Below are 23,939 nucleotides of genomic sequence, written 5' to 3'. Positions count from 1 at the left end.
ATGTAACCTTGAGAATCAAGGGATTTCTTGAGTAGGTTGTACATCTTGGTCACTTCATCAAAACGTCAAGTTGTCCTACTAATGACTGCCTTTGGCACAGCTATGCCGTCAATTGATATCAGTTTGTGTTAAAAAGTAACTCATCTGATTCTTGACTTATTTTCATCAACTTCTAGATAACATCGCCGCTTTAGAACCTTTTAAATTATACAGTTATGAGGCAAAGAGCCCTAGCTGCATTTCAGGTACCAAGTTACGCTCAGCTGTTAGACAGTGAGAGGATGCCAACCATGAGGCCCGTACTATGCATCATGTTATCCCTGAGTCGTAGGCCTATGAACTGATGGAAAAGTTAATGCCATCAAGTACATCACCTAGGAAGGTCCCATTTGGCGCAGGGCATCCCAAAGCCCAGAAAACGTGAGGTAGCCCAACATAGTGGTTGATCCTTGTTGGAACCCTATGATTACCTCGAGTGATTAGCACAGTTTACCAGTAGGGACAAGAGGGGGCGGGACCTACCCGGCCTTATTCAAAGCGTCATGAATGATTAAACCGTCATCACGAATGGGATCGACATCGCAAACGGCTAAATATGTTGCAGGAAACTTGTCGAAATTGGCGCTGTTTATGATGAAAAAGTCCGGGTCCTGCGGACTCGCTCCCACTGAATCTGTACAGCGGATTAGGTCAGTATTAATCGTGATTCACAACGTTCGTAGAATGAGAACAAACCAAAGAACTCGTTCATAGAACGGACTGTATTCATTGGCGCGTTTGCGCAATCCTTGAATGATCGATACTTATCGACATATTCTGCGGGAATATGGTCAGGATGAGCAGCAATCGGCACCAACGCTGCTATACCACGGACCTCGCCCTGGCGATCCAAATTCACAAGCTTGTTTGCCAAAGCAAGGGCGAGGTGACCTCCAGCACTTTGCCCGATGACAAAATATCTTTGGATATCTCCGTTCAGCTTTAAAGCGTTTCTGAATGCCTGAAATCTATCAGCATAGTCGGAACGAGCCTTCATGATATTTTATTTACCCAGTTCCAGCCCTCAAGAACATCCTCAAGCTGAGTTGGGCTTTTGTGCTCAGGTGCCAAACGATACCCCACCGAGACAATGACACAAGGCAAGTGTTCAGCAACGAGTTGACAGAAAGGGTCTTCGGTGTCCAAGTCGCCACAGCACCATCCACCGCCGTGGAAATAAACGCCAACTGGCAGTGGCTGACTTTCTTCTGACTTAACAGGATGGTACACCCTAGCTGTCAGATGATGCGAGATCTTGATATCCTCTGTATTATTGTTTCATTAAAATTGGGATTACCGTCAAAAGCTGTGTCACAGGTCGTCACTTACCAATACTGAGATTTGCGGACTTTGTACAAGAACTGTTGGCTTGATCTGCAAATGCCTTGTATTGCTGCCTCATGGACAGTGCGTCTCCTGTGAATTGCGGCCTCTGTCCAATGGTTTGCTCAATCTGTGGGACAATTAGCATAGATCTCGTAGTATGTGGGAACTATAAAGACATACTTGGAGCCATTTTGGCGAAAGAGATGGTTCCATTGCGCATAGACTTTGAGATATCTTTCTTTTGCAAATTTCTCAAGGCTCTTAATCCAAATTAAATATCGAAAAAGCAACGTCTTTAAGCAAATGGGGTTTGCCAAGCTGCTCATAAGTTATAGTTGTGGTAAATACCCACTCTTTCATCCCGGGCCGAGACTTATAATCAAATTCATGATTAATAACCAGCTCTCGATTAGAGCTTTTTAAATACACCGAGTTTTGGTTGGATGAAACAAGGAAAACATATAGTAATCATGTAATGTAATCAACAAAAGGACCTCGGGACAATGGACCTATCTGGAAGTAGAAAAGAACCCCCATACAGGTACAATCGAGGTTTCAGTTGACCAATTCTTTTCAACACTAATTCAACTTTATTCAAACATCTCAACGCCCATCAACGAGCTGGTGACCGTCACCAATATATACGCAAGTGGTCTTAATGAAGAGACGTAGCTCAATTGGCATAAAAGGCGCCAGATTCCCAGCCTAAAAAGATCAGGACTTGTCCTCGCACCGTGATGCATCTGAGTGTCCCTCTCTTGTCTGTAGGTTTCATTCTGCAGCCTTGGGGTTCTCCATGGCCACGGCTGTCGCTACAATGAGCCCAGCGCCCATCCTTATGCAAAATTAATGTAAAAATTACCCTATTAGGCCATTTTATGTACATAACTGGCTCTTGGCAGTATCCACTTTGCCAAGAGTGTCTACGAAAGTCTTGGCGATGCTAAAATTGTCTCCACTTTAACTCGCAGTCTACACTAGAGTAAGAGGAAAGTGAAAATCCGAGCCTTGTGGAGGACGGAAAGAAAAGGCAAAAGTAATCATGAATTGCGCGATGCAGTACGAGGGCATTCAATTATTTATATCATTTTCCGAGGATAGGATATTTATCATCTTGTGCCTACTAGAGATGATCTGACAGAACCAGGGCATCTACTTGAAGATTAAAGCCTCTAGAATAGTAATTGAAGTATCCTAATTTTTATACCACTCTTAATTCAGGCATCAATAATACCCGAAAATGGTGTTTTGTCGCATGGCCGCTGCGTAATAACGTCATTCTTTCAACCTTTTTACTCTTAAAGTCGTGGCTAAGAAACGAAGGCTATAGTTATATTTATCTAGAGGTATAAAGATAAACGAGTACTGATATCATTATCGGACATAGCACTATAATAGCTTAGGAGATATGATAGGGGAAAGGGGTTAATGAGGTGGTTATAGCATCATGGATATAGTATATCCAATGTCAAATACGGCTAGCGTTAAGGTACTACAGTTGGCCCACATTAGAGCCTCCACAACGTTCTCCTCAATTTCCTCGCCCTACCACCCAAAAGCCCATCTCCAAAATACCTCCAATGTCGTCCTCATTCTGGACTTGGTTACTTAAGGGCATCAACCCTGGAACTGTCATCACGCTAAATCAACCTTTCTCTTCCAAGTGGAAAATCCTCAAGAAACTGAACGAGTATGAGTTTCAGGTCAACCAAGAGGAAAACAATGACTATGGCTCCCGTTCCTTCGCCTCAGCCAAATTCGAATGTAGCGATCCCAAAAAAACTTCAAAGAAAGCATTCATGCGAATGTATATTCAACTTCCCCATCGAAAGACTGAAATGGATGATGCGGATACCAGAGGCCGACAAGCCGTAGCATTTACCCCGCCAGAATTAAACGCCTATCAGGACCTCACTCAAAATCACTCAAGCAACACTCCCAAGCTCATCGGATATAAGACTGGTACGCAGGATCGGTCAGGGCCAGTCCCAGGTGGGTTTATTATCTGGCTTGTTTGGGAAATTGTTCCAGGGCTACGCCTTGGAGATGATGATGGCGCTGGTCCATTTTGGGCTCTTGAAAGCGAGGAAAGAGAGCAAGTTCGCACAGCATTTGTTAATGCTCTTCCGTAAGTCGATATTCCTTCTCTGTCTATCACCAAATCGAACTATTATCGACCGTCTAGGAAACTAATGGAGAACGGGTGGTTCCCGACTGTGTCCAGCGCAAGAAGTCTGGTTTGGCACCGGGAGACTGAAACTCTGTACGTTATTACCACATTATCTTGACTAGCGTTGCTTACTTACTGATATTCTGTAGGTACTTTGTTGGACGCTTCAGCAAAACTAGCAAGCGCAGACTTCCGCTCGAATTTGCCGAGTGGATAGCGACCTTTGAGCTCGCTATACCGGTCCCTTCGGTTAGATGGGTAGATGACGACTGGCACAAAGATAGTTCGCGCTGGAAATGATAGCTGAGGAAGCTGAATTGTCCGTCCAAGACCTTATTGATATTTGCTATGATACGCTAGGAAATAATAGCACATTGATGTGAGTAGACGTGGCGAACACTCACAGGAAGATTATGTACAGTTGGTGGATAAGATAGTAGCTTCTTAGGCGACTACGGTTAACACTCGTAAATCTTTTCTTCGGCAAACTTGAGCGCCCGGAGCACCACATCAATGCGAAATTCAGTGTTGGCAGTATCGGAAAATGCACTCTTCATCTCATCCCATTCCCCTGTCATGACATCGCAGAATATCTCTTCACCAAGTGATCCACTGTGGTAATGCAGCGTCACGGTATGAAGGTTCAGGCTAAGTTCTCGGCAGTTGAACATGACACGAATGTAATTCCGGAACATGGCGATTGACGTGAATTTCCGAGGTTCTTGGGACATCTTGCACTTCGAGGTTGGGATTTTCAGTCCCTTTTCTTCAGCTACCTCAAGTGCCACATCCAGTTCCCCCTTCTGGGGGAACTTCTTGCTTTGAAGCCATATAACTGTGATGGAAATCGGGTGATACTTTGCGTCGGATTTGTCGTACGACAATTGGCTCTTGGCCTCTGCTTTCGGAGCTTGCATCCATGAAGGCAGATTGTGATCATTGACCAAGGGAGGCTTTCTGATGGCATTAATTGTTGCCACGCGAGTCCATCCGGATTTTGGCGTGCTTTTGAGCCAACCAAAGTACTTAAGCAGCTCCCAGCAACGATTGACCTTTTCCAGCCTGTTCTCATGCTCATTCACGGGACCAAGGTTGATCTTGGTGAAGATGTTTTGTGCCTTGTGGTTGGGGAATGTGAGACCTGTGCCACTGGCTATTTCTGCCTGGGTTGTTTTATTCTCAGCCATGTTTTGGCCTAGGGAATTGGTGTTGTAATCGTCAAGAAGCGCCATCAGCCGAAGACAACACCATGCAACGGAGCTGTCGCTGTCCTTTTGCAATGCCGTGACTGGCATCAGTTGGAGTGGCCAAAGTGTTGTGCGTGATTGAGGTAATGCTGGTAAGGCTATCTCAGCGTTCATGGGCCAGTCGAAATGAACTTTTCTTCCTGGATTGCATTTTCGTTGAACAAAGCCCATATGACGAGGATTGGCCAGGAAATTATGAGTCGTCGCAGATCCTCCACTTTCTTAAAGCCTACGTAGCCCGCAAGTAGGGTTTCCTGGCCTTCAGTCTTTAGCCAGTTTGCTTTACCCAGTTCGACAGGGCGAGCTTCAAGAACGGATTTGGACGCTGAGGTTGGAGTTAGCCGCTGCCGTTTGTGCTGGGCAGCTTGCTTCTCAGGTAGCTATTGTTCGTGGTAAGTACATGCACTGCGTCAAGGGTACTCTCACTGTAGTCGGGGTCGTCTTCGTGGGACGCTTTCCTTTAGCGACTGCACTCTGTAGCACTGAAATAGTATGCAGAGTGGTTTTATCAGGGGATTGCGATCGTACTTTTGAACTTGAACCAGCCATCGTGTCCTGTTTAGGCTGGGCAGCCTGCTTCTCAGGTAGCTATTGTTCGTGATTAGTACATGCACTGCTTCAAGGGTACTTTGGGGTCCTCACTGTAGCCGGGAGTGTCTTTACGGAAGGCTTTCCTTTCGATGAGACTCTTTGTGGACAGATGGCAAGATCAAAGGTGTGGCAAAAGACGAACTTGAGAACTGATGGGTATTTTAAATCACGAAAGAGGAGGTTTACTGGTGGGACCTTAAGTGAGAGAAGCACTGTTCACTTGGTATAACTGCAGAGTAAAGAGGGTGAAGTGGTGAGTAAAATATGACATAAAAGTCCACCCGTGATCCTTGGCTTGATGAAATTGAACCTGTTCCTAGAAACCTCGAGTGACTGAAGTGAAAGCCCACCCGTTCTTTCCCGATGTGAAGTGGCATGAATGCCTCCAGCGGAAGTCTGCAACTCCCTTCAAGCCCCATGACGCCTCGGTGGCCCTCTGGTGTGATCCTTGAGAGTAGAGAGTGAGAGATGGAAGTGAGAGAAGTGAGAGAAGTGAGAGAAGGAAGTGTGAGAGAGAGAGAAGTGAGAGAAGCGAGAGAAGTGAGAGAAGTGAGAGAAGTGAGAGAAGTGAGAGAAGTGAGAGAAGTGAGAGAAGGAAGTGTGAGAGAAGTGAGAGAAGTGAGAGAAGTGAGAGAAGTGAGAGATGGAAGATGGAAGATGGAGGGTGCACTCCATGACAATCATTATGGGTTGATTTCTTATGTATGGGTTTGATTTATGGGAATGGGCTGATTCCACACTCTTTATGAATTGGCCTCTGTATATACTCTCTGGGAGAGATCCCGCTCGGCGTTTGGCTTCGAGTTCTTGCTTCAGCTGGATGAAGCGCCTGCATAGTCATACGCAACTAGTTAGACTGCAACAGGTTAATTGAACTTTGATTGATTGGTTGATCCTTGAGCTTTAGAGAAGTCAGAGAGCGAAGAGCACATAAAGGAGTGGTATACGTACACATAGCAAAAAGCCCGGAGTTTCCTATCTGGTGACAAAAGCAACATCACAAACAAGAAGGCTTCACTCAATCTCGGGGATGATAATGCATGCGAGTCACGGGAACTTACATCCCAAGAATTACATTTTATCCAGAATCTTTTTACTGACGAAACTGCCACAAATAAGCCTGAAATGGTTGAACCTCCTAGTGAGGAGCAGAAAGAAGAAGCACTCGCGGCTGCATCGAAAGCCAGATGTAGCAAGCCTGTCTTCTCTCAAATCCTCAATCATGGCATGGATCTGAATGGCCGGATTCTCGAGTACGACCAAACCGTCCAAACGCCCTGTGATCTAGATATTATACCAGATGTTTAGAGTAAAATAACCCTTACACCATTGGAATGGGCCGTGGAGCATGGAAGACTCGATATGGTCATTCTATTATTGGATAATGGCGCTGACGAAATCCATACTATCTACGAAAAACATGGACCGGCCCTATTTAAGGCAGTGAAACACAAGCACCACAAAATGGTCGAGGTTCTTGTGCAAAGAATGGACCGAATCTCCTGTACTAGAGCTCTTGCTCTCGCGGCGGAGCAACAGGACACTACAACCGCTAACATCCTTCTTGAACACGGTGTCAGCTGTGATTTTGAGGAATCTGATCAGCCTGGTCCATCTGATCCGATCTCTTGGGACCACGCCTGTTTTTTGTGTAGAGTATTGGAATCGGAGGATATCACGCCTCCCCTAGTCTGGGCTACTAGATTAGGCAACGCAACCCTAGTGGCAATAGGCTCTTCCAGGTGTGCCGTTTACAACTTGAGCGTTCTTGTATCGAATCGTGTTTTTGTTCTCGTAAGGAACCAAAATATGAAATTACTGAAGGCAGGTGTTGGAAGTGAAGTGCCAGGACATGTTCTCAATTCAAATCATGTTTCTTAATTCAAAAGATGGGGGGAAAAACTCAAGGAAACACCTTATTCGGTGTTGATGGTGGTTTAGTGAATACTGGTATACCAAATCTTCTCTGGGCCGAAGACAACCATTCATTGATGGTCTCTTGCCTTCTGTACAATGTATCGTACACACTTGGAAGCCATTCTTTAGCGGCGCAGGGCGTCTCTGATAGGGGAGTCACCACGGCGGAAGGAGGCTAAGTACAAGTTAGCTCAGTCGTTCTTGGATCTTGGAGATAGGCAGACTCGGGGAAAAGCGGAGAGTCGGGTCATTGTTGAGAGGCCTGCGAAGCTCGATGCTGAGAAAATTACAGCAAGTAGCCCCTGTCCAGGCTCAAGGGAGCTTATCCCACGGTGACCCGAAGCTCCAACTTCGCCAAAGGTCTTTCTAAAAGCCAAACCAAAATGAGATATAGATATTAACGTACCATCAGCCTCTTCCCAGGCACGTCCGGCACCGAAGCCGAGACCAACCCACGCGGGCCAAGCTCTGCGCTTGAAGAGGAGAACCGAGAAGACAACACCGAAAGACAGACCGAGGGAGGACTTGATGAGCACAGAGGAGATGGCGCGGTCCCACTAATTATATGACGGTTGACGGTTAGCCAGCAGGTTCTCCCATGTTTGTTCCCAGACCGAGACAATCGTCATATATCAATAGTATGATGATATATTGCAATTTCTCCCATTTGAGGATTCAGCTAGCTCATACCTTCTCGTTAAGCAAAGCCTCGCTAACGGGCTTGGTGGCGCGCGCGATCGGCCCGGATTCACTGGATTCAGCCATTGCGATAAATCTACCGGGGCAGAAGTAAGTATCAATTGAGTCGGAGCTATTTCCGAGGGTAAAACACGAACCAGTTGCAATTATGTGGAATTATAGAGGTGAATAGAGGCGTGTGGAGTGCAAGGAGTTTGGGAGGTTCAGCGGACCGAGTCGATTCGGCCAAAGGCGGTCGGAGCAATCCGCGGTTTTTCTTGGTCTCTTTTTTTTTTCCCCCTCGACAAATAACCAACCACTTTCTCGAATAATTTGCTTTTTTCGAGATGCCGTTGATTGCGGAGGTAAGTCAAATGTTATCTTGAAATCCTGCATGTCTTTTTCCCGGGATCTAATGCGTTGCGCTTCTACAGCGTCCGCGCTCATCGCAAGAGGCGCTCCTCCGCCTTGAAAAGGGCACCGCCAGTCCAACAACCCAGATTTACGAAGCGGCTCAGATTATTGGTGTGGATTTGACGCTCTGTGAGAGTCACCCGGAAGTTCACCGAGATGTTCGGATTCAAACAAACGCTACCCCGAAGGAGGAATGGGTTTTGCGATGGCTATTGAAGAGACTGAGAAGTGGGAAGAACTACAGAGTAGATGCGGCTTCGTTCCTTTTATTACGACAGCTCATCGACCTGATCTCGCCGAAGAACCTCGCAGCTATTCTTAAGGACCAGAAATTCTTATTGATTCTATGTGATACCCTCGAAGATTTGGAGGCTGATATCTTTTCCGGTCTGGGGAACGGGCTTGCAACCCTAAGCTCTGACTCCGAGTCCAGTCACACACTGTCTGGCTCCCCAACACACGATGATCGCCGAGGAAACCAAGGGAAAAAACGCAAGAGAATGACAACTGAGAATGATGCAGACGCCATGGACGTGGACGTGGACGAGCAACGTCAAAACCCCGCAGCATGCTTCCTCGCCTTCATACGCGCATTGGATTGTCTACACGGATTTGTGACACTTGCGCACCGCACACTAGGCACTGATGGGGTGGCAAACTCTCATTTAAAGCTTGCGCTGAGGGGCGAGCCCGAGGCCGTCGCCATGCTGCTGGGCCGAGCATTCCGGGTAGCCGCCGTGGCCGCTAAACAGTTCTCGCATGAGGGGAAAACCACCGATCTTCAGCACTTGCTATACGTCTTTCCCTCAGCAGTGGAGCTGTGGGAATCGAGGTCTTACCGTGAAGATGATATGGACAACAAGTCTAGCAACGAATTTTTCGCGAGACATTGCTTCGCCCACGCACTTCGGCTCCAGATCTGCCTCCGGTCCGCCAAACTTGACACCGACGAGCGGGCCACTCTCCTGCATGCGATTGAACGCATTATTGCCCTACATGTCTTGCTTCCCGCTCGTGCAGCATTCTTTGAGCGTGGAAGCTCCGGCATCGATTATTCTCAGGATGAGCCTGACTGGAGCTCAGTAAAACCAGTGACGGACACCTTCAGGCCAATCATTCGCGAGTTTGCTGTGGCCAAGGAAAACAAAGCAAGCAATGAAGCTTGTATGCATCCCTGGCGATCAGTGGAGCTTCTTCCTGAGCTTTTTGACAACGCCGTGCGTGCTGTTCCTAGAGATGTGTTCCGGAGGCAGACACACGAAGCTCCGTGGTTGGAGACTTTGTTCGTCGCTGTTGCAGAGCTTGCGTTTTCTACTGCAAAGGAGGAAGACTTCGCCACCTTTTCTTCCAAGTTTATCTCGGTACTGGAGCATCTCCTCCAGGTAGCTCTCGACCGAAAGGTCGGTCTCTCTCTTCACACCATTCTCGCGCATGCCAATTACACTGGTCTTTTCGAACAAGGCCTTGAGAAAGTTCAGTGGAATGTAACCGCTCTGTTTATCAGTCTTGGGGTTGATATTTTCCTGCCAAACTCCGGCTTGCGTGATTCGCGTAAGCTTCTTGATGCATTGCTCGACAAGGTTCTATTACAGTGGCGCGAAAGTGGTTCTCGGAAACAGGGGAACTACGATGTAATCAAGAGCAAGGTTGTGCTGCCCTTGTTGCGAGGCTTCGCCGCCGCAAGAGACCTGCCCGGCTTCATGGAATTGTGGCACAACCAGCTCGTTATCGTGGAAGAAGCTCGCCAAGATAACAGCAATTTGAGTCTGTTCTCGGTTTGGGAAGATGATGAATTGGCGGACGCTTACTCGGAGCTGATGCGAACTTCTCTCACTGAGACGCATATTACTGCCCAGATGCGTACCGCTGCTGGTGAGACGCGAGCTGAAAATGGCAAGGTTTCTGAAACCCCTCAGTCTTATTCCAAATTTGTTATTGTCGAGGCAAGCTTCCGTGGCCGAGTCTCGACATTCCCAGAATCTGAAAAGACTCTGACATCTCTCCTGGAAACCATAACCTCTACCCTGTCGTCAAAGCAGGCTCTGCACTGGAGATGGCGTCTGTGGCGGTTAGTTCGGAATTTCCTAGAGAACACCCTGCAGTCAGCCGATAATACCATGGCAAGTTCAATCATGCCATTGGTAGAAGTCGCCGCCAAGACTGTTCATCGCAACCACAAGGACCTAACCAAAGTTCAACTCGCTCCTCTGGAATCGTGGGAGGCTTATCGGTTTTTAATTGCTGCAACCAAGGCACATGCTAGTGATGAGCAGCTAGGTTCATTCGTTAAAGCCACCAAGGATGTCACCGACCTCATCACCTCCATCTCAACCAAGGATGCCAAGAAGTCGATGAAAGCACCCTGGAATGGCCGCACAGATACTGTGGATTCCCAAACAACCCTTGGCCTAGCTTACTTCCTGGCCCTTGTCAGAGTTCCGGAAGTCTGGGCTCTTATCTCTTCTGATGATCGATCTCGTCTGTTCCGTCATATCCTGTCCCTGGCAGCTGCTCAATACCATTCGACGTCGTTGCCCTTGGAAGTTGTTGCAGAAGAAGCAAAGTTCCTCCAGGCGTGGGCGAGCGTGGTCTGCCACGAATATATGCTCAACGCTCCCTTCATTGTCTCTGATCTTTCTCTCCTCCTCAACGAAAGCATCGAGCAAGACTCCTCCAATCGCAAACTGCTTATCGAGAGCTTACAGAGGGTTCCGGCCCCGTTGATCACTCGGGGGTTGAGAACCACCATTTTGAACAAGTTGCAAAAGGTTTTACTTGAGCAGGATAGTTCTCCCGATGTCACAATCGGAATTATTACGATGATGGCGAAACTCGCTTCCATGCCTAAATGCGATGCTACATTGACAAGTGACTGGGACCCCATCTGGACTGCTGCTCGAGCCGTCCCATTGGGGGGTACCGACCTCGACCTCCAGATCATGAAAGCATTCCGAAGCCTGCACCGCGCGATATCGGCCAAGCTCCTGGTTTCGTCCGAGGACGAGCGGAACAAGATGTTCAAGAAACTCTTTGTCCGGGCATCGAAGCAAACAGCTAAAATGAAGCAGGTGGATCGTGACTCCATGGCCTGTTATCTTTTGAGGTTGACTCTGTCAGAGCTCTGGGTCCACCGCAAGCAGCTGCAGACAGCCTTCTCGGAGAAGGAACTTGCCGCTTGTCGCCAGAAAGTGTTCGACTTCGTGTTGGCTGATATGAAACATGTCAAAGACCAGTGCAGAAAGCAGAAGATGGAGGAGACAATTACTCTTATCAAGACCATCGATGCTCTAGAGGATTTCGAAGATCTAGCTACCAACAACGTCGAAGTGGAGAAGTTCCTGTCCAAGATTGACAATTACATGGAAATGTCCGTTGATTCGGAACCGTCTCGGTTAATCCGACGACGTCTTCTTGCCAGCAAAGGACCCGAGCAGAGCATTGCTCAGCCAGTCCTGCAATGCGCCGAGACTCTTGCCCTTCAGTCTCTCTATGCTGAGGATCAGCAGCTCTTCATCCGGACTACCACCGAACGCTTCCGCTCCATGACCGTGGAAAAAATCACCCAAACGATCTGCGAAGTCCGGGGACTTGGCTTGATTGGGGAAAACGCCGCCTACAGACTTCTCGTGCTCTACCTCGCCGTTTCCTCGCTCCCTCCCGTCGAAGACAAAGAAAGCGCCACAGCACGCGAGATCTCCCTCCTCTGCACGGCCCTCGCCGAAGCCATCACCCAAAGCACAAGCATCGACCAATTCTGCTTCGCTTCCGAATGTCTGGACCTCCTCCTCCGCAGCCACACCCGCAGCCTCACCCAATGCAACATCGACAGCATTCTCAGCGCAATCGCAAGTGCCTCCTCCAAAATCGGCCCCCAGATCTCCCCTGCCTACGCACCAACCATTTACACCCGCCTGTGTCGACTAATGGGCGTGGTACTCAGCCTGCAACGTCTCAAGATCGGCGGCCGCTTCCACCTAGTCGTAAACGCCATGCAACGCCTACTAGGCTGTCTCTTCGCGCGGTCCCGCAAACGCGGCCGCTCCCGCTTCCAGCCCACCCTCTCGCAGCCCTTCTGGCTCGCCCCGCTCGACGCCTCCCATGCTACCTACTACACCCGTCTGCTCACCTCGCTGTGCGACCCTACCGTCTCGGCGGTTCTTCGTCCCCAGCCTGGTGCATCCCGCGAGGCCCTGACTGATCAGACAAAGAAGGCGAAGCGTATTGCCGGTCAGTACTTGCAGTATGTTGTCATGGAGTATGCGCAGTGCTCGTTGCGTGGATCGTTGTCGCCGGAGGTCAAGGCTGCTATCTTGCCTGGTCTGTATGCGGCTCTGGATGTCATGTCGCGTGAGTCTATGCGTGCGCTTAACGCTGCGCTGGATGTCTCTGGTCGTGCGGTGTTCAAGTCACTCTATGATGACTATGTGAAGTTCGGAAAGTGGAACAAGGGTTGATTTGGTTTTGTGGGTAACTGTCCTTTATCTGTACACTATCTTTTGCTTAAGAATTATGATATCCCCCAATGCATTGATGATCATCATATTAATTTCAAAGTAAGAAGTTTGAACAAAATAATGTTCAAGTTAGAGGTTTTACGGTAAGCAAAAGTGCCCTGGCGCCCGGGTGGCTCTAGCTTCTACGCCAATACATACATACATCCCCTGCCTGGTTCTAGTTGAGTTACGTGTGAAAGCAAGGATGCATAAAACACTACTACAGGCAATAAGAAAAATATAACTGGGATAGTGGGAAAATTCGACTCAACAGATTACATTCAAACAAGCAATCTATTACTGTGGCCGTCTAGAGCAGAGATTCTAGATAGGGTATCATAGGAGATCATAAATCATGTAGATCAAAAACGGCGCGGGGGAAAAAAAGAGGAGAGAAAGAACATAGTAAGAAATCATCAAGCCGTAGATCATCTAGATCATGGAAGTCTCCAGTGTACGCGGGCTCAGGCAGGGCACAGACACATTGTCTAGTACCGGGATCCGCGAAGTCTGAGATGTAGCGGAATTTGTGTGGGGAACATGGCGTGAAGGTTGAGTTTGTTTGTCCGCTGGGTTAGGAATAGGGTGCTCGGGGATAGGCACATCCAGAGAAAGACCATTGTGGCCGCTATGTGTGAGACAGCCAACACAGCTGCAGTCGCTACCGCATTGGCAGCTACCCGTCATGTCAGAACAGGCGCTTGGTAGCCCGACTGGGTATTCCAGGGTATAGTACTCCGAAGGATGCATCAGCTGCTGGTTCAGATGATGGTTTGCCGAGAGAGGGGAGGAGTAACCGCTGGGTAGGGTGGAATTTGGGTCCGAGTAGCTATCAAATGGAATCGGCTGGAAGCCATGGTCCATTGAAGGAGTGTTTTGCATAAAGTAAGAGAATGGGGTCGAGGGTGTGCCTCCCTGGTAAGGTGAGGCTTGATAAGGGTTGATGACGTCCGGATTCTTGTCATCGCCATTAGAGGTGATGATCGCACCCATCTCTTGGACATGCTTCCGGGTTGTGGTATTGAATGGATGAGCAGCGCAGCCAAGGCACTGACAATCTTCTCCACAGCGACAGTCGTGACAAGACTCGCCGCCTGGTGGGGCATTGTAGGAAGGCTCGAGATTGTTGAGCATGTACGGGCCCATCGAGGGCTGCGTGATTCCAAGACCGTTCATCGGGTTTGAGTATGCCATGGAAGGCGGCGACGTCACACCGAGTGGCATCCCTATTTGGGACATTTGGGGCTGAGACTGTGGTAGCATCATTCCCGTGTACCCATTATGGAGGCTTGGGTGCTGGGGATGTGCTTGATGCATGGCGGAATGCATGTAGTCTCCTGGCGTGGGAACCGAGGAATTCTGCCATGGGGACATTTGAGGCATATGGGGCTGCATGTAACTATGATCATCCCAAGCAATAGGCTGTTGGAATTGCTGCTGGTCGGCCTCTGGGTACATGGCTAGATTTGTCGTGGAAGGGCGAGACCCTCCGCAGCAAGATCCACCACTCTGAGCCGGAGCAGCAGCTGCAGGATGAACTGGAGTCGGGGTAGGTGCCTTCGGCTTTGGCTTTTGAGAGCAGCAGCTTGATACTTGGGGAGACTGCGAGTCTTTCCTGGTGGTTTCTATGGGTGATGGCGTCTTTTGGTTTTGCGTAGGCGCAGTGGGAGATGTGTGTGAACCCTCTAACCCAAGCTGTGAAGAGAAGTCGGAAACCAAATTCGACGCTCCATCCTCGAGCTTAACCTTGTCTGGCATATTTTCTAATGCCCGCGCTATGTTTTCAGGTGCTGCCTGCATAGTACTTTGTCTTCTTCCAGACTTCTGGACTTTTCCCGGGGCTGGTGAGGATGTAGAGACCATGGAGGGTGGTGGTGACTGAGTTGAATCATTGGCATCCATGGGAACTTTATATAGCGGACGACATAAGCATGATGAGCCTAGGGCAAGTTAGTACAACACAAACATATGTGTGGTAGTTTGGTGACAAAGGTATACCTTTCGGAATGCGGACCATCACGGCATATGTCTTCTGGCAGCTGCAGGTTCCTTTTGGGTGGGGACATTTTGCAAGAGGACGCCCGGCTTTAGGTACTTTCATCATGAGTCGATCGAAGTGCTGGCATTTTGACGATCGGTGACCTCGAATGCATGGTTCACTGGTGTAACTTTTTAGCCCGGTTTCATTGGCAATATACGATATATTCCTACCAGGACCACTTGGCGCCTTCTTCATCGAGAGGCATATTAGCAAAGAGGTATGTATGATTCCGTCGAAGTTAAGGTGAGACGCAAGATTGATTCGTAATAGCGCAACTGTGAGTCGCAGAACCCCAACGGCTAGTCGATACCCCGCGCATGCAATCGCCCGTTTCCGCTAGGACCATCAGACGCCTCGTATTTTGCGACAAACTAAGCCATATGTATGCCCGTATTGTCAAAATGTCGTTCGCGAGAGCAGATCAGAGTGGAAGGTGGAGTCGAGACGGAGCGAAGTGGAGGTTTAGATTTCTTCAACGATGGCGGGAGAGACCGGGCTGATGTGATCGCAACAACAACACCACGAGATATGAAGTTAACAAATAAGCACTAAGATATCGAGTCCATATGATCCGAATAGTCCATAGATCACAGCAAATTCAGGCTATTCTCAAGTAAAGACGGACAGAAGGTGGAAAAAAAGGTGCGGGGAGGACGGTACCTGGCCAGTATTAGGTAAGGCAATACCTGCCTGTTCGGGCTTGGCGCGTCGGAATTGTTTCGATGACGGCACTTGGGGACACTTTCGGACGTTGGCGACATTTGGAAAGCTTCATACCACCACAATGCCACCCAAAGGCGCCGACGGCCCTCCAGAAGAGTCCAATGCCAGTCCATTCTTTACTGTCCCTGCTCCCATCAAGCGCCTCTTCGACAAGTTCCCGTTGACTACCTATCCCGCCAACGAGATCCCTCAACGCCTTCAACCGCACGACAATGTCAACCAGCTCTACGTGTTCGCGGACGCATCTGGTGTACGACATGGCCGACCTTCATTCAATCCTCAATGTCTCAAATGGCAGGTTCGTGCCGTCTATACCCACATGCAAGGACGCGTGTAGCCGTCCCTGTCAGAACCATACTGATCGGCCTCGCTCTAGGCATACTTGAAATTCGTCGGGATTGACTTTGAGATCACCTCGTCCAACAACCATGCATCGCCGAATGGCTCCCTGCCTTTCCTCCTACCCTCTCTACCTGCAGACTCCTCGCATCCAATCCCTTCACACAAGATCCAAAAGTGGGCGATTGAACAAGTTCACTGCGAGGAGGAACAACAGTTGAACCTGCGGTTCGAGGTTTACGCCTCGCTTTTGGACAACAGGATACGCAGCGCTTGGGTAGGCAAATTATTCTATCAGAAACGACACGCAGACTCGAAGAAACTGACTGACGTGTCTAGTTATACATGCTTTACCTAGACAGTGAGAACTTCGACGCCGTCGCACGCCGACTCTACGTGAATCCCACAACCTCAAACTCGGTCGTGCGCGCCGCTTTGAGCCACCAGCTTCAGCAGGCCGCGCGCGATGAGCTCCTCAAGACATCGCGCTACATCGACGCTGCTGCCCTAGAAGGCGATGCGGGTGGCGCATTCGAAGCGCTATCCACCTTGCTCGGCGAAGACGAGCACTTCTTTGGCCGGACAAACCCAGGCCTCTTCGATGCCAGCGTCTTCGCCTACACGCAATTGATCCTGGACGACACCCTGGGCTGGAAACGCAACCGGCTGGGACAACTGCTCAAAGAGCACCCCAATCTTGTACAACACCGCGACAGACTACTGAAATTCTTCTAAATGTATAACAACAAACCATGGCGTTGGATGCGGACTCATTATTTAGATAAAAAAAATAATATCTCTCCTGTTTTACCTCTTAACAAAACAAACCCCAAACCAAACCCTAACCCCAACCCACTTCTTCGCCCTCGCCCCCAAAACATCCCCCAATTCCTCATCAACCCCCCTAACAACCACCCCATCCGAACCCGCACCAACAACCTCCTCAACCTCAAACCCAGCCCGAACAGCAGCATCCAAAACATCAGGAATAGCATGACAATAACTCGTAGGCCGAACCTTAACCCCCCTCTCATCCGTAAACCCCGCCTGACTCCTCATCCCCATCTCACCATGCATATTCGTCACAAGCAAATACGCACCGGACCTCATAATCCCCGCAGCAGCAGCGAAAAACCGCTCAAGCGGGATATGTTCCAGAACCAGCGTAGATATCATACCCACGGCACCGGGTCCATTCAACGAAGACGGAAGTTGTGTCTTTGATAGCTCGGGTTGAAGGAGGTCAAGAATACCCAGTTCAACGTCCGTCTGCATTGCGCTTTTCATCGCATACTCGCGTGTCGCAGTTCGCGCTACGTCTAACATCCCGCGCGAGGCATCCAGTCCGATTACGGAGAAGGAGGTGGCTTTGTTGGCCGTGCTTAGCGTGGAAAGGAGTTGGATTATGTTGCGGCCGGTACCGCAGCCTAGATCTACTAGGCTGGGGCGAATTGCTTTGGCCTCTGTCTCTGACTCTGTATCTGGTGGGCTTGGTTGGAAGCGCTGGCTTACCCGGTCGATGAATTGGGGTAGGAGAGTGCGCATTTCGATTGTGTCGAGGCGTTGGAGGAAGTTGCCATCTGTGTCGTAGACCTGTTTTGTGTTAGTTTGGGTATATAGCATATAGTGTATATGGGTTGAATGGTTATATGAATAGCATATGTTGGTTACATTGTGCCGCGGTATAGATTAGAATAGATAGGATATAGATGATGGGAAATAGGAAATGGAATATAGGCACTCACCTCTGCCCATTTATCGTATGCTTCTACCGTGTTGATATATTGCGTTTGCTGTGAACGTCCAGAAGGCTTTGTAGCCAACCATTCCTGGATTGTGGCCATTTTGGGAGGAGGTGATTGTACCGTGGAACGAGACTGGATTTCAGTGGGTTTGCGGGGATATATAGAACTCGTGTTCCACGCTAATACTAGACTTTTCTCCACTCTGAACGTCGAACTTGAAGTATATAACAGAGCCCGTGCTACATTGACTCATACATGAACGGTGACTCATTTATATAAATATTAATCTAGATCATATAGAGATACCACACCAGGAATAACCGAGAAAGTTGATAGCCCTAAAACCGAGTCTACGAAGGCTAACCCTACATTGGGAAGTAGCATTACGAATAAATGTTGATGATCATCAGGGATATATGACAGTTGGGTTAGTCACAGAGAAGGATCGTACACATTCATGTCACCATTAAAGAGACATAAGGAAAACGATAATGAAACAAACCCGGGGAAAGGGCGCACTAGATAGGTCGATAGGTCGACAAAGTTCCAGGATTGGAATAAAAGATAAAGAGAGCTCAAAAGACAGGCCAAAAGAGGGCGAGACATCAGTCCAGGGAATCGCATAATTGCCGTACCGGACGGAACATAAGTCAAACGCTCGTGAAGAAGAGGAAAAGAGGTCAGGAGAAGGGAAGATAGAAAAAGGGTGGAGAGAAAAGGAAAGAGAAAAACACCAAATAATCGCAGCGGACATCGCGCATATCTGGTCATCGAACAGTGAGTGAGTCAATCATCGCTAGTCAAGTCGTTCAGTAAACCGTCGCTCCGAACGGAGCTGTTTCCTTCAGGTCCTCTACGAGGTCCTCGACGTTATTGAGATACCTCCCTAGAAGAGCCTGCTTCTCGTCCGTCGTACGGGTATCACGGTTCGTTTTACTCGCAGCATTTGCCGCGGCGGAGTGCGCACTGCGCGAGAACGGGGCAGAGGAGAGTTTGCTGGGGCTGCGCTGCAGACCTGGCGGGGGAGACATCGGTGCCGGGGTCATGGCCTCGGGCATCAGATAGAAGTAGAGGAATTCGACGAGTTTGAGCTTGACTTCGCGGGATGTGGCGCGCTGCTTGAAGAGTGATGTGACGGTGAGGAGGCCATCGAGGTCCTCGAATGTGCGTGTGTTTGACGGGCAGTCCAGTAGGGCGGTGACGAGTGTGAGAAGGGTTGCTGATTGCACGGCTGGACAGTTGATCGGGTCGAGGAGGTCGAGGAGGAGGTTCATGTAAATTTCGCGGGCGAAGAGGGTGCGCGAGCCGCGATGGAGGAGGAGGGCGCCTTGGATTAGATCCAGTGTGCAGACGATCAGCATGTCGTTTGTGCCGTTGCTACCTCGTCCCAGAAGGTGTTCGAGGCAGGATACCAGGCGCATAGCAACTGAAGGATATTGTTAGCGCGAAGACCCTAGTTGCGATGGAAATTTCAGAGACATACTATTCCATTGAAAGCTTTCCTGCAATTTGGAAAATTCCCGAAAGGCTGGATCATCTCGCAACTCTGACAAGGTCTTTGGCACGGGCTGGGTATCGGGGGAGCGCGATCTCCGGTCCAAGACGGGCTTAGGTTTGGATAGACATATCTGTGCCAGTAGTCCCTCGACCTGGCGTAATCCTTTGCGGATCTTGCTCGGCTCGTATGAGGAAAGGTAATCGAACGAATGGGCTAATAGAGCCTCCATTGATAAATCAGATGTGAAAAAGTGAGCTATTCAACTCGAAAAAAAAGAAAAGCAGTGAACATTCTTTAAACCAAAGGTCAAAAAATGAAAGTGGAGAAGGTCCGTGTTGTCCGTGTGTTGTTCGGGTTGGGTGGATGAGGTCAGTTGGGCCCTTCCAAGGTTTCGTAGTAAATAAAGGGCCGTTGCCCCAGGCAACTCCCCAATAACCAAGGAACTCATCACATTAGAGAACTCTTAGCTCGACCTTAGATCGACCCCTGGCGTTAATCAGGTTCAGCTTTAATGTTAATTATAGTAATGGTAGTGTAGAGACCTAATTACATATATAATAGTCTACACCGTAACTATGATAACCTCTTTTTCACCCTACATAGTACTCCGTTGCTATAGTGAACCCTTTGTACTCCGTATCTGATATCGAATTATTGACCCCTTATGACCTATCATATCATCATATTCCCTTTTGCTAATCAAATTGACCTATCTCATTTGTCAATCCTATATTATCCCTTTTAGGTCAGGTGTCAGGTGTCAGGTGTCTCAGCCTCCGATTAGTCATGGACCTCGGTATCCATGGATGGATCCCAAGTCCAGGCGTCATACCTCCAGGGTTACTATACTATGTACGGAGCATATATTTTGAAGTATACCTTTTACAGTATGATGTGTCATTGTACACATACGAAGATATCTTGTAAACGTGCTGCTGATATCATCTACCCATTCATATCGCATAACTCCGGACTTACACGTAGCTCCGGAGGTCCCTAGCTCCCCACGTCTTTCTGCCGCCTACCGAACCCCTCCATCTCCCCATCCACAATTATGAGCTCAACACCCTTCCAACCACCAAGTCCAGTTCCTCCTCGGACAAGCTCAGCTAATGCAACAAATGGCACCGGGAGCCCCTCCCACCGACGCAACCTGTCGGTGACAGATGAAGAGCCGGCGAGAACCGGACATCGTCGCAACAGGTCCAGCGTGGACGGCACCAAGTACAAGGATGGAACATGGTCATCGAAGAATGATAAGATCCTCATGGGTCCATACGACTACGTGCACGAGCAACCAGGGAAAGATATTCGGCGACAACTGATCCACGCCTTTAACGCTTGGCTGCAGGTCCCGCCGGCGAGCCTGGCGATCATCACCAAAGTTGTAACGATGCTGCATACATCATCGCTGTTGTGAGTTTGAACCCCCCACACCGCCTCCCTCCTTTCTCCCACTCCATATCCTGATGCTGATCGCGTGGGTACCAGAATCGATGATGTCGAAGACAACTCCGTCCTCCGCCGTGGTATCCCCGTCGCACACAACATATTCGGAACAGCGCAGACAATCAACTCGGCAAACTACGTGTATTTCCTCGCCCTGCAAGAACTACAGCAGCTCAAAAACCCAGCCGCAATCGATATCTACGTACAAGAGATGCTGAACCTGCACCGGGGCCAGGGAATGGACCTCTTCTGGCGCGACACACTGACCTGTCCGACGGAAGACGAGTACCTGGAAATGGTCGGCAATAAAACGGGCGGGCTCTTCCGCCTCGCGGTAAAGCTTATGCAGGCGGAGAGTACAACGGGCAAGGACTGTGTTGCCTTGGTCAATGTCATGGGCTTAATTTTCCAGATCTGCGACGATTATCTCAACCTCTCGAATACGGTGTACACGGAAAATAAGGGATTCTGCGAGGATCTCACCGAGGGCAAATTCTCCTTCCCGATTATTCATAGCATTCGCTCGAATCCGTCCAACCACCAGCTGATTAATATCCTGAAGCAAAATACGAAGGATGCGGAGGTTAAGCGCTATGCGGTGCAGTACATGAAGAATACGGGCAGCTTTGCGCATACCAGCCGGGTTGTTGCGGATCTGCGAGATCAGGCGTTTGCATTAATTGAGAAGATCGATGCTACGCCGAAGATCAATGGATCTGGTGATGGGCAGATGGTGCGTGCTATTGTGGAAAAGATCGTGGAGTCGACGTTGTCGGATCCCAATGCGCGCTAGTTATTTATTTGTTCTTTTGGTATGACTTTGTGAAGGTCGTATATTTGTTGGATATACCCAGTTCCAGTTATGTTGTTTTCAAAGTTGGCTATGTAGCTACGAGCGTTCACGATGATATGACTTATGTTTATATGTGCCCGGAGCGCAAAGCACTCAATAGCATGAAAGTAAATGGTAGTTCCATTAGGAAGAATTTTCATGTTCATGTAAGGGTATAACCACATCCTTGCCATCATGAGTTTTGTCGGGCTGAACCCAAACTCGAGGTCTTGTATGGATGGTAGATGATCTAGAAACGAGAAACCCAAAGCGCAAAAAGTCACCAACATCAAACAAATAAGACCTGTCCACAAACACAGCTATGCATCTATGTATATATTCCAAACACCAAAAATACAAGCTCACATAACCACACAGCAAGCCTTCTCGAGCTTGCGCAGAACCTTGGGCAGGATCTTCTTGGCAAGCTCCTCCAGCTCGTCCGGCTGTTGTTGTCCTTGTTGCTGTCCATGCTGTTGCTGCTGGTGTCCTTGCTGGTGTCCCTGTTGGTGGCCAGGGTACCCAGACGAGCCGCCCTGGTGACCGGAAGAGGGAGGCATAACAGCCTCACCACCAGTCAGGTTCACGTAGATGCGACCAGCGTTATCCTCAGTGGCATACTGTAGCCCCAACTCACGGCACACCTGCTCGACGCGCGGCTTGATTTTCTGGATGTGGTTCGCGGAGTGGTTTCCCTTGCCGACGATACTATAGCGCGAAGCAATGTTAGTCGCGTTGAGCCCAGCGCACAATCCTCTCCTGGCAATTTGTTCTGCCACTTACACATGAAGGTGATTCTGCCCATGCGCCTTGGCATACTTGATCCGTTCTTCCAGGATCTCCTCAGCCTCCTCAACGAACTGCCCGTGCAGATCAATGGTGTCTGCCTCGACGCGCCCGCCGGCATTGTTCTCGCGGAAGATAAACTCAGACGCTTGTCTGTTATACTCCTCCATCTTGCGGCCGTGTGCCTTTCCCTCCTCGGAGAGCTGCTTGGCGCCGGCGCCATCGCCGCTCGAGTAGGCTTCCTTCGACTGGCGAGAGTGTTAGCGGTGCTGGAATGACTGAAACAGCGCTTGCGATTGCGATTGTAACTGAGCGATTGGAATTAGGTGGTCGCATACCCGGCCGAAACATTGTCCGCGCTTGGAGGCTTCCTGGCGCGCGAGGTCGCGGAGCCGATCGTACTCCGCCTCGGCGTCGGTGCTGTTGTCGTGGTTGAAGGCTGGTGTTGTCAGCGATTGTAATGGCTATAGAACAATTGACGCATTACATACCCCGAGGGCCCATGTGGGACATTTCGTGCGACATGATTGCGATGATAAGAATGGGGAAAGGGAAGGGTGTGTACCTTCTTAAGGTGGGGAATACCCGTAAAAATCAGATCGATCGGGTTCCTTGGGTCTTGCAAGGTTTATTTTTTTGCCCCGATCGCTGGAACCAAGATTTTCGCCCCATTGGGATTCATATTGTGGTTTGGAATATTAGAACAGACCTCGGGAGTAGGTGTGTAGATGTGAATGAATATACTAATATGTTATATGAACAATATTAGCTATGAAACAGCGATTCTAATGGGCCAGATAGGTGTGGATAAACCTTTTGAAATGATCTACGCAGTTTGTCACAATCATCCAACCCTGGAGCTTCAGGTAATCTATTATTGTATGAAGTTGTAATAAGTGTATTTAACTTTTATTAGTAATCACACACACATAGTACCATCCACTTGGGACTTCGGACCCAGGGAAACTTCCAGACTACCAAATTCAGAGTTCAGGGCTCGCATTTAGACGCCAAACTAGAGCCGCGGACTTCAATAGTCTCCATTGCCACGAGGCAATAAGTGGAGTCCAGTATCGTCTCACACAAATTGGCGGCAGAAAACGGCTAGAGGCACTAGCCAGTGGGTCATTTAGTGTAGAACTTCAGGAGACAACCTTGGGACGCGATTGGAAAGAGGACATCCGCTATATTGCACTTTTTTTCACCGATGTCGACATTGGCCTGTGCTGACCGATCTCCTTTTCAATCATCTGATACACGGAGAGTACTCCGTAGTCTTGTTGGATCTACCACGGAATAGAGGGTTTGAGTACTAACATTCAAGGTGTGACAGTCAGTGTTTTGCCATTCTGGCATTGTAGTAGTCGCTCGCTTAGGTGGACTATGGGCTCCACTGGGTATAAAACGGAGGATCCACGGATGTGCAGACTGTGTCAGGGACTTGTCGGGTTGTCCGTACTATTGTAACTCAAAGAAGTTTCAAGGAAGTCTCAAAGAACCGGACATGGATGCATGAAATGAGGCGCAGACTTGTCTGATTGAGTAGGAGCACTGGCCTTTGCTTTGTTTCCTTGTCTCCCTCAAACTGAAATGATCTGAGACGAGGTACTGCTGAGGTCAGGTCAGACGTCAGACTTTCTGGAACGTCCAT

At 49.1% G+C, this 23,939-nt stretch overlaps 13 protein-coding genes across 13 annotated transcripts; 5 read left to right on the top strand and 8 right to left on the bottom strand.

Moving 5' to 3' along the window:
* Window positions 1-333: 333 nt before the first annotated feature.
* On the bottom strand, window positions 334-1,510 carry N7455_006422 (alpha/beta hydrolase; the record flags this gene model as incomplete). The annotated part of the gene is made up of 5 exons (XM_040956981.2): window positions 334-460; window positions 523-673; window positions 736-1,000; window positions 1,051-1,304; window positions 1,369-1,510. 5 exons carry the CDS (start codon window positions 1,508-1,510, stop codon window positions 334-336), a joined length of 939 nt encoding a protein of 312 aa, XP_040812675.2.
* Window positions 1,511-2,945: 1,435 nt separating this feature from the next.
* Window positions 2,946-3,835, top strand: N7455_006421 (uncharacterized protein; the record flags this gene model as incomplete). The annotated part of the gene is made up of 3 exons (XM_065605354.1): window positions 2,946-3,493; window positions 3,551-3,628; window positions 3,685-3,835. The coding sequence occupies 3 exons, from the start codon at window positions 2,946-2,948 to the stop codon at window positions 3,833-3,835; spliced, it is 777 nt and encodes a 258-aa protein (XP_065461208.1).
* Window positions 3,836-3,993: 158 nt separating this feature from the next.
* N7455_006420 (uncharacterized protein) lies at window positions 3,994-4,830 on the bottom strand (the record flags this gene model as incomplete). Its single annotated transcript, XM_040956919.2, has 1 exon — window positions 3,994-4,830. The coding sequence occupies one exon, from the start codon at window positions 4,828-4,830 to the stop codon at window positions 3,994-3,996; it is 837 nt and encodes a 278-aa protein (XP_040812552.2).
* Window positions 4,831-4,892: 62 nt separating this feature from the next.
* On the bottom strand, window positions 4,893-5,331 carry N7455_006419 (SNF2-like protein; the record flags this gene model as incomplete). Its single annotated transcript, XM_065605353.1, has 3 exons — window positions 4,893-5,162; window positions 5,209-5,256; window positions 5,311-5,331. The coding sequence occupies 3 exons, from the start codon at window positions 5,329-5,331 to the stop codon at window positions 4,893-4,895; spliced, it is 339 nt and encodes a 112-aa protein (XP_065461207.1).
* A 1,167-nt stretch (window positions 5,332-6,498) lies between these two features.
* Window positions 6,499-6,681, top strand: N7455_006418 (uncharacterized protein; the record flags this gene model as incomplete). Its single annotated transcript, XM_065605352.1, has 1 exon — window positions 6,499-6,681. One exon carries the CDS (start codon window positions 6,499-6,501, stop codon window positions 6,679-6,681), a length of 183 nt encoding a protein of 60 aa, XP_065461206.1.
* A 538-nt stretch (window positions 6,682-7,219) lies between these two features.
* Window positions 7,220-8,173, bottom strand: N7455_006417 (MICOS complex subunit MIC10). Its single transcript, XM_040956946.2, has 4 exons — window positions 8,127-8,173; window positions 7,981-8,065; window positions 7,697-7,847; window positions 7,220-7,465 (listed from the first exon to the last, which is right to left on the bottom strand). Exons 2-4 carry the CDS (start codon window positions 8,053-8,055, stop codon window positions 7,416-7,418), a joined length of 276 nt encoding a protein of 91 aa, XP_040812657.1. The 5' UTR covers window positions 8,056-8,065; window positions 8,127-8,173; the 3' UTR covers window positions 7,220-7,415.
* A 105-nt stretch (window positions 8,174-8,278) lies between these two features.
* N7455_006416 (ribosome biogenesis protein URB2) lies at window positions 8,279-12,836 on the top strand (the record flags this gene model as incomplete). Its single annotated transcript, XM_040957017.2, has 2 exons — window positions 8,279-8,333; window positions 8,403-12,836. The coding sequence occupies exons 1-2, from the start codon at window positions 8,316-8,318 to the stop codon at window positions 12,834-12,836; spliced, it is 4,452 nt and encodes a 1,483-aa protein (XP_040812586.1). The 5' UTR covers window positions 8,279-8,315.
* A 340-nt stretch (window positions 12,837-13,176) lies between these two features.
* On the bottom strand, window positions 13,177-15,525 carry N7455_006415 (copper fist DNA-binding domain-containing protein). The gene is made up of 3 exons (XM_040956888.2): window positions 15,087-15,525; window positions 14,874-15,034; window positions 13,177-14,815 (listed from the first exon to the last, which is right to left on the bottom strand). Exons 1-3 carry the CDS (start codon window positions 15,119-15,121, stop codon window positions 13,308-13,310), a joined length of 1,704 nt encoding a protein of 567 aa, XP_040812641.2. The 5' UTR covers window positions 15,122-15,525; the 3' UTR covers window positions 13,177-13,307.
* Window positions 15,526-15,545: 20 nt separating this feature from the next.
* N7455_006414 (putative mitochondrial outer membrane protein (Sam35)) lies at window positions 15,546-16,713 on the top strand (the record flags this gene model as incomplete). Its single annotated transcript, XM_040956896.2, has 3 exons — window positions 15,546-15,937; window positions 16,016-16,255; window positions 16,318-16,713. Exons 1-3 carry the CDS (start codon window positions 15,701-15,703, stop codon window positions 16,711-16,713), a joined length of 873 nt encoding a protein of 290 aa, XP_040812627.2. The 5' UTR covers window positions 15,546-15,700.
* Window positions 16,714-16,785: 72 nt separating this feature from the next.
* On the bottom strand, window positions 16,786-17,822 carry N7455_006413 (uncharacterized protein; the record flags this gene model as incomplete). The annotated part of the gene is made up of 2 exons (XM_065605351.1): window positions 16,786-17,571; window positions 17,724-17,822. The coding sequence occupies 2 exons, from the start codon at window positions 17,820-17,822 to the stop codon at window positions 16,786-16,788; spliced, it is 885 nt and encodes a 294-aa protein (XP_065461205.1).
* A 428-nt stretch (window positions 17,823-18,250) lies between these two features.
* N7455_006412 (cell division control protein 14) lies at window positions 18,251-19,576 on the bottom strand. Its single transcript, XM_040956978.2, has 2 exons — window positions 19,207-19,576; window positions 18,251-19,149 (listed from the first exon to the last, which is right to left on the bottom strand). The coding sequence occupies exons 1-2, from the start codon at window positions 19,448-19,450 to the stop codon at window positions 18,533-18,535; spliced, it is 861 nt and encodes a 286-aa protein (XP_040812549.1). The 5' UTR covers window positions 19,451-19,576; the 3' UTR covers window positions 18,251-18,532.
* Window positions 19,577-20,275: 699 nt separating this feature from the next.
* Window positions 20,276-21,463, top strand: N7455_006411 (FPP/GGPP synthase family protein; the record flags this gene model as incomplete). The annotated part of the gene is made up of 2 exons (XM_040956876.2): window positions 20,276-20,637; window positions 20,713-21,463. The coding sequence occupies 2 exons, from the start codon at window positions 20,276-20,278 to the stop codon at window positions 21,461-21,463; spliced, it is 1,113 nt and encodes a 370-aa protein (XP_040812617.2).
* Window positions 21,464-21,864: 401 nt separating this feature from the next.
* N7455_006410 (Smr domain-containing protein) lies at window positions 21,865-22,813 on the bottom strand (the record flags this gene model as incomplete). Its single annotated transcript, XM_040956906.2, has 4 exons — window positions 21,865-22,210; window positions 22,286-22,536; window positions 22,627-22,727; window positions 22,780-22,813. The coding sequence occupies 4 exons, from the start codon at window positions 22,811-22,813 to the stop codon at window positions 21,865-21,867; spliced, it is 732 nt and encodes a 243-aa protein (XP_040812605.1).
* Between the last annotated feature and the right edge of the window lie 1,126 nt (window positions 22,814-23,939).

Source organism: Penicillium solitum, assembly GCF_028829755.1.
Source record: "Penicillium solitum strain IBT 25940 chromosome Unknown utg000004l_segment0_segment0, whole genome shotgun sequence".
Taxonomy (NCBI): Eukaryota; Fungi; Ascomycota; class Eurotiomycetes; order Eurotiales; family Aspergillaceae; genus Penicillium; species Penicillium solitum.
The sequence above is the reverse complement of the archived record's forward strand: the minus strand, read 5'-3'. Positions and strand labels throughout refer to the sequence as shown.

Excerpts from the sequence above, each read along its gene's own strand:
- N7455_006415 (XM_040956888.2), bottom strand. The coding sequence starts at position 15,121 with ATGCCTCTCGATGAAGAAGGCGCCAAGTGGTCCTG. Across the intron at positions 15,035-15,086 it reads GAAGGCGCCAAGTGGTCCTG|TGAACCATGCATTCGAGGTC; the intron begins GTAGGAATATAT and ends AAGTTACACCAG. Across the intron at positions 14,816-14,873 it reads GATGGTCCGCATTCCGAAAG|GCTCATCATGCTTATGTCGT; the intron begins GTATACCTTTGT and ends AACTTGCCCTAG.
- N7455_006412 (XM_040956978.2), bottom strand. The coding sequence starts at position 19,450 with ATGGAGGCTCTATTAGCCCATTCGTTCGATTACCTTTCCTCATACGAG. Across the intron at positions 19,150-19,206 it reads GGAAAGCTTTCAATGGAATA|TTGCTATGCGCCTGGTATCC; the intron begins GTATGTCTCTGA and ends AATATCCTTCAG.
- N7455_006417 (XM_040956946.2), bottom strand. The coding sequence starts at position 8,055 with ATGGCTGAATCCAGTGAATCCGGGCCGATCGCGCGCGCCACCAAGCCC. Across the intron at positions 7,848-7,980 it reads AGGCTTTGCTTAACGAGAAG|TGGGACCGCGCCATCTCCTC; the intron begins GTATGAGCTAGC and ends TCATATAATTAG. Across the intron at positions 7,466-7,696 it reads TGCCTGGGAAGAGGCTGATG|CCTCCTTCCGCCGTGGTGAC; the intron begins GTACGTTAATAT and ends ACTTGTACTTAG.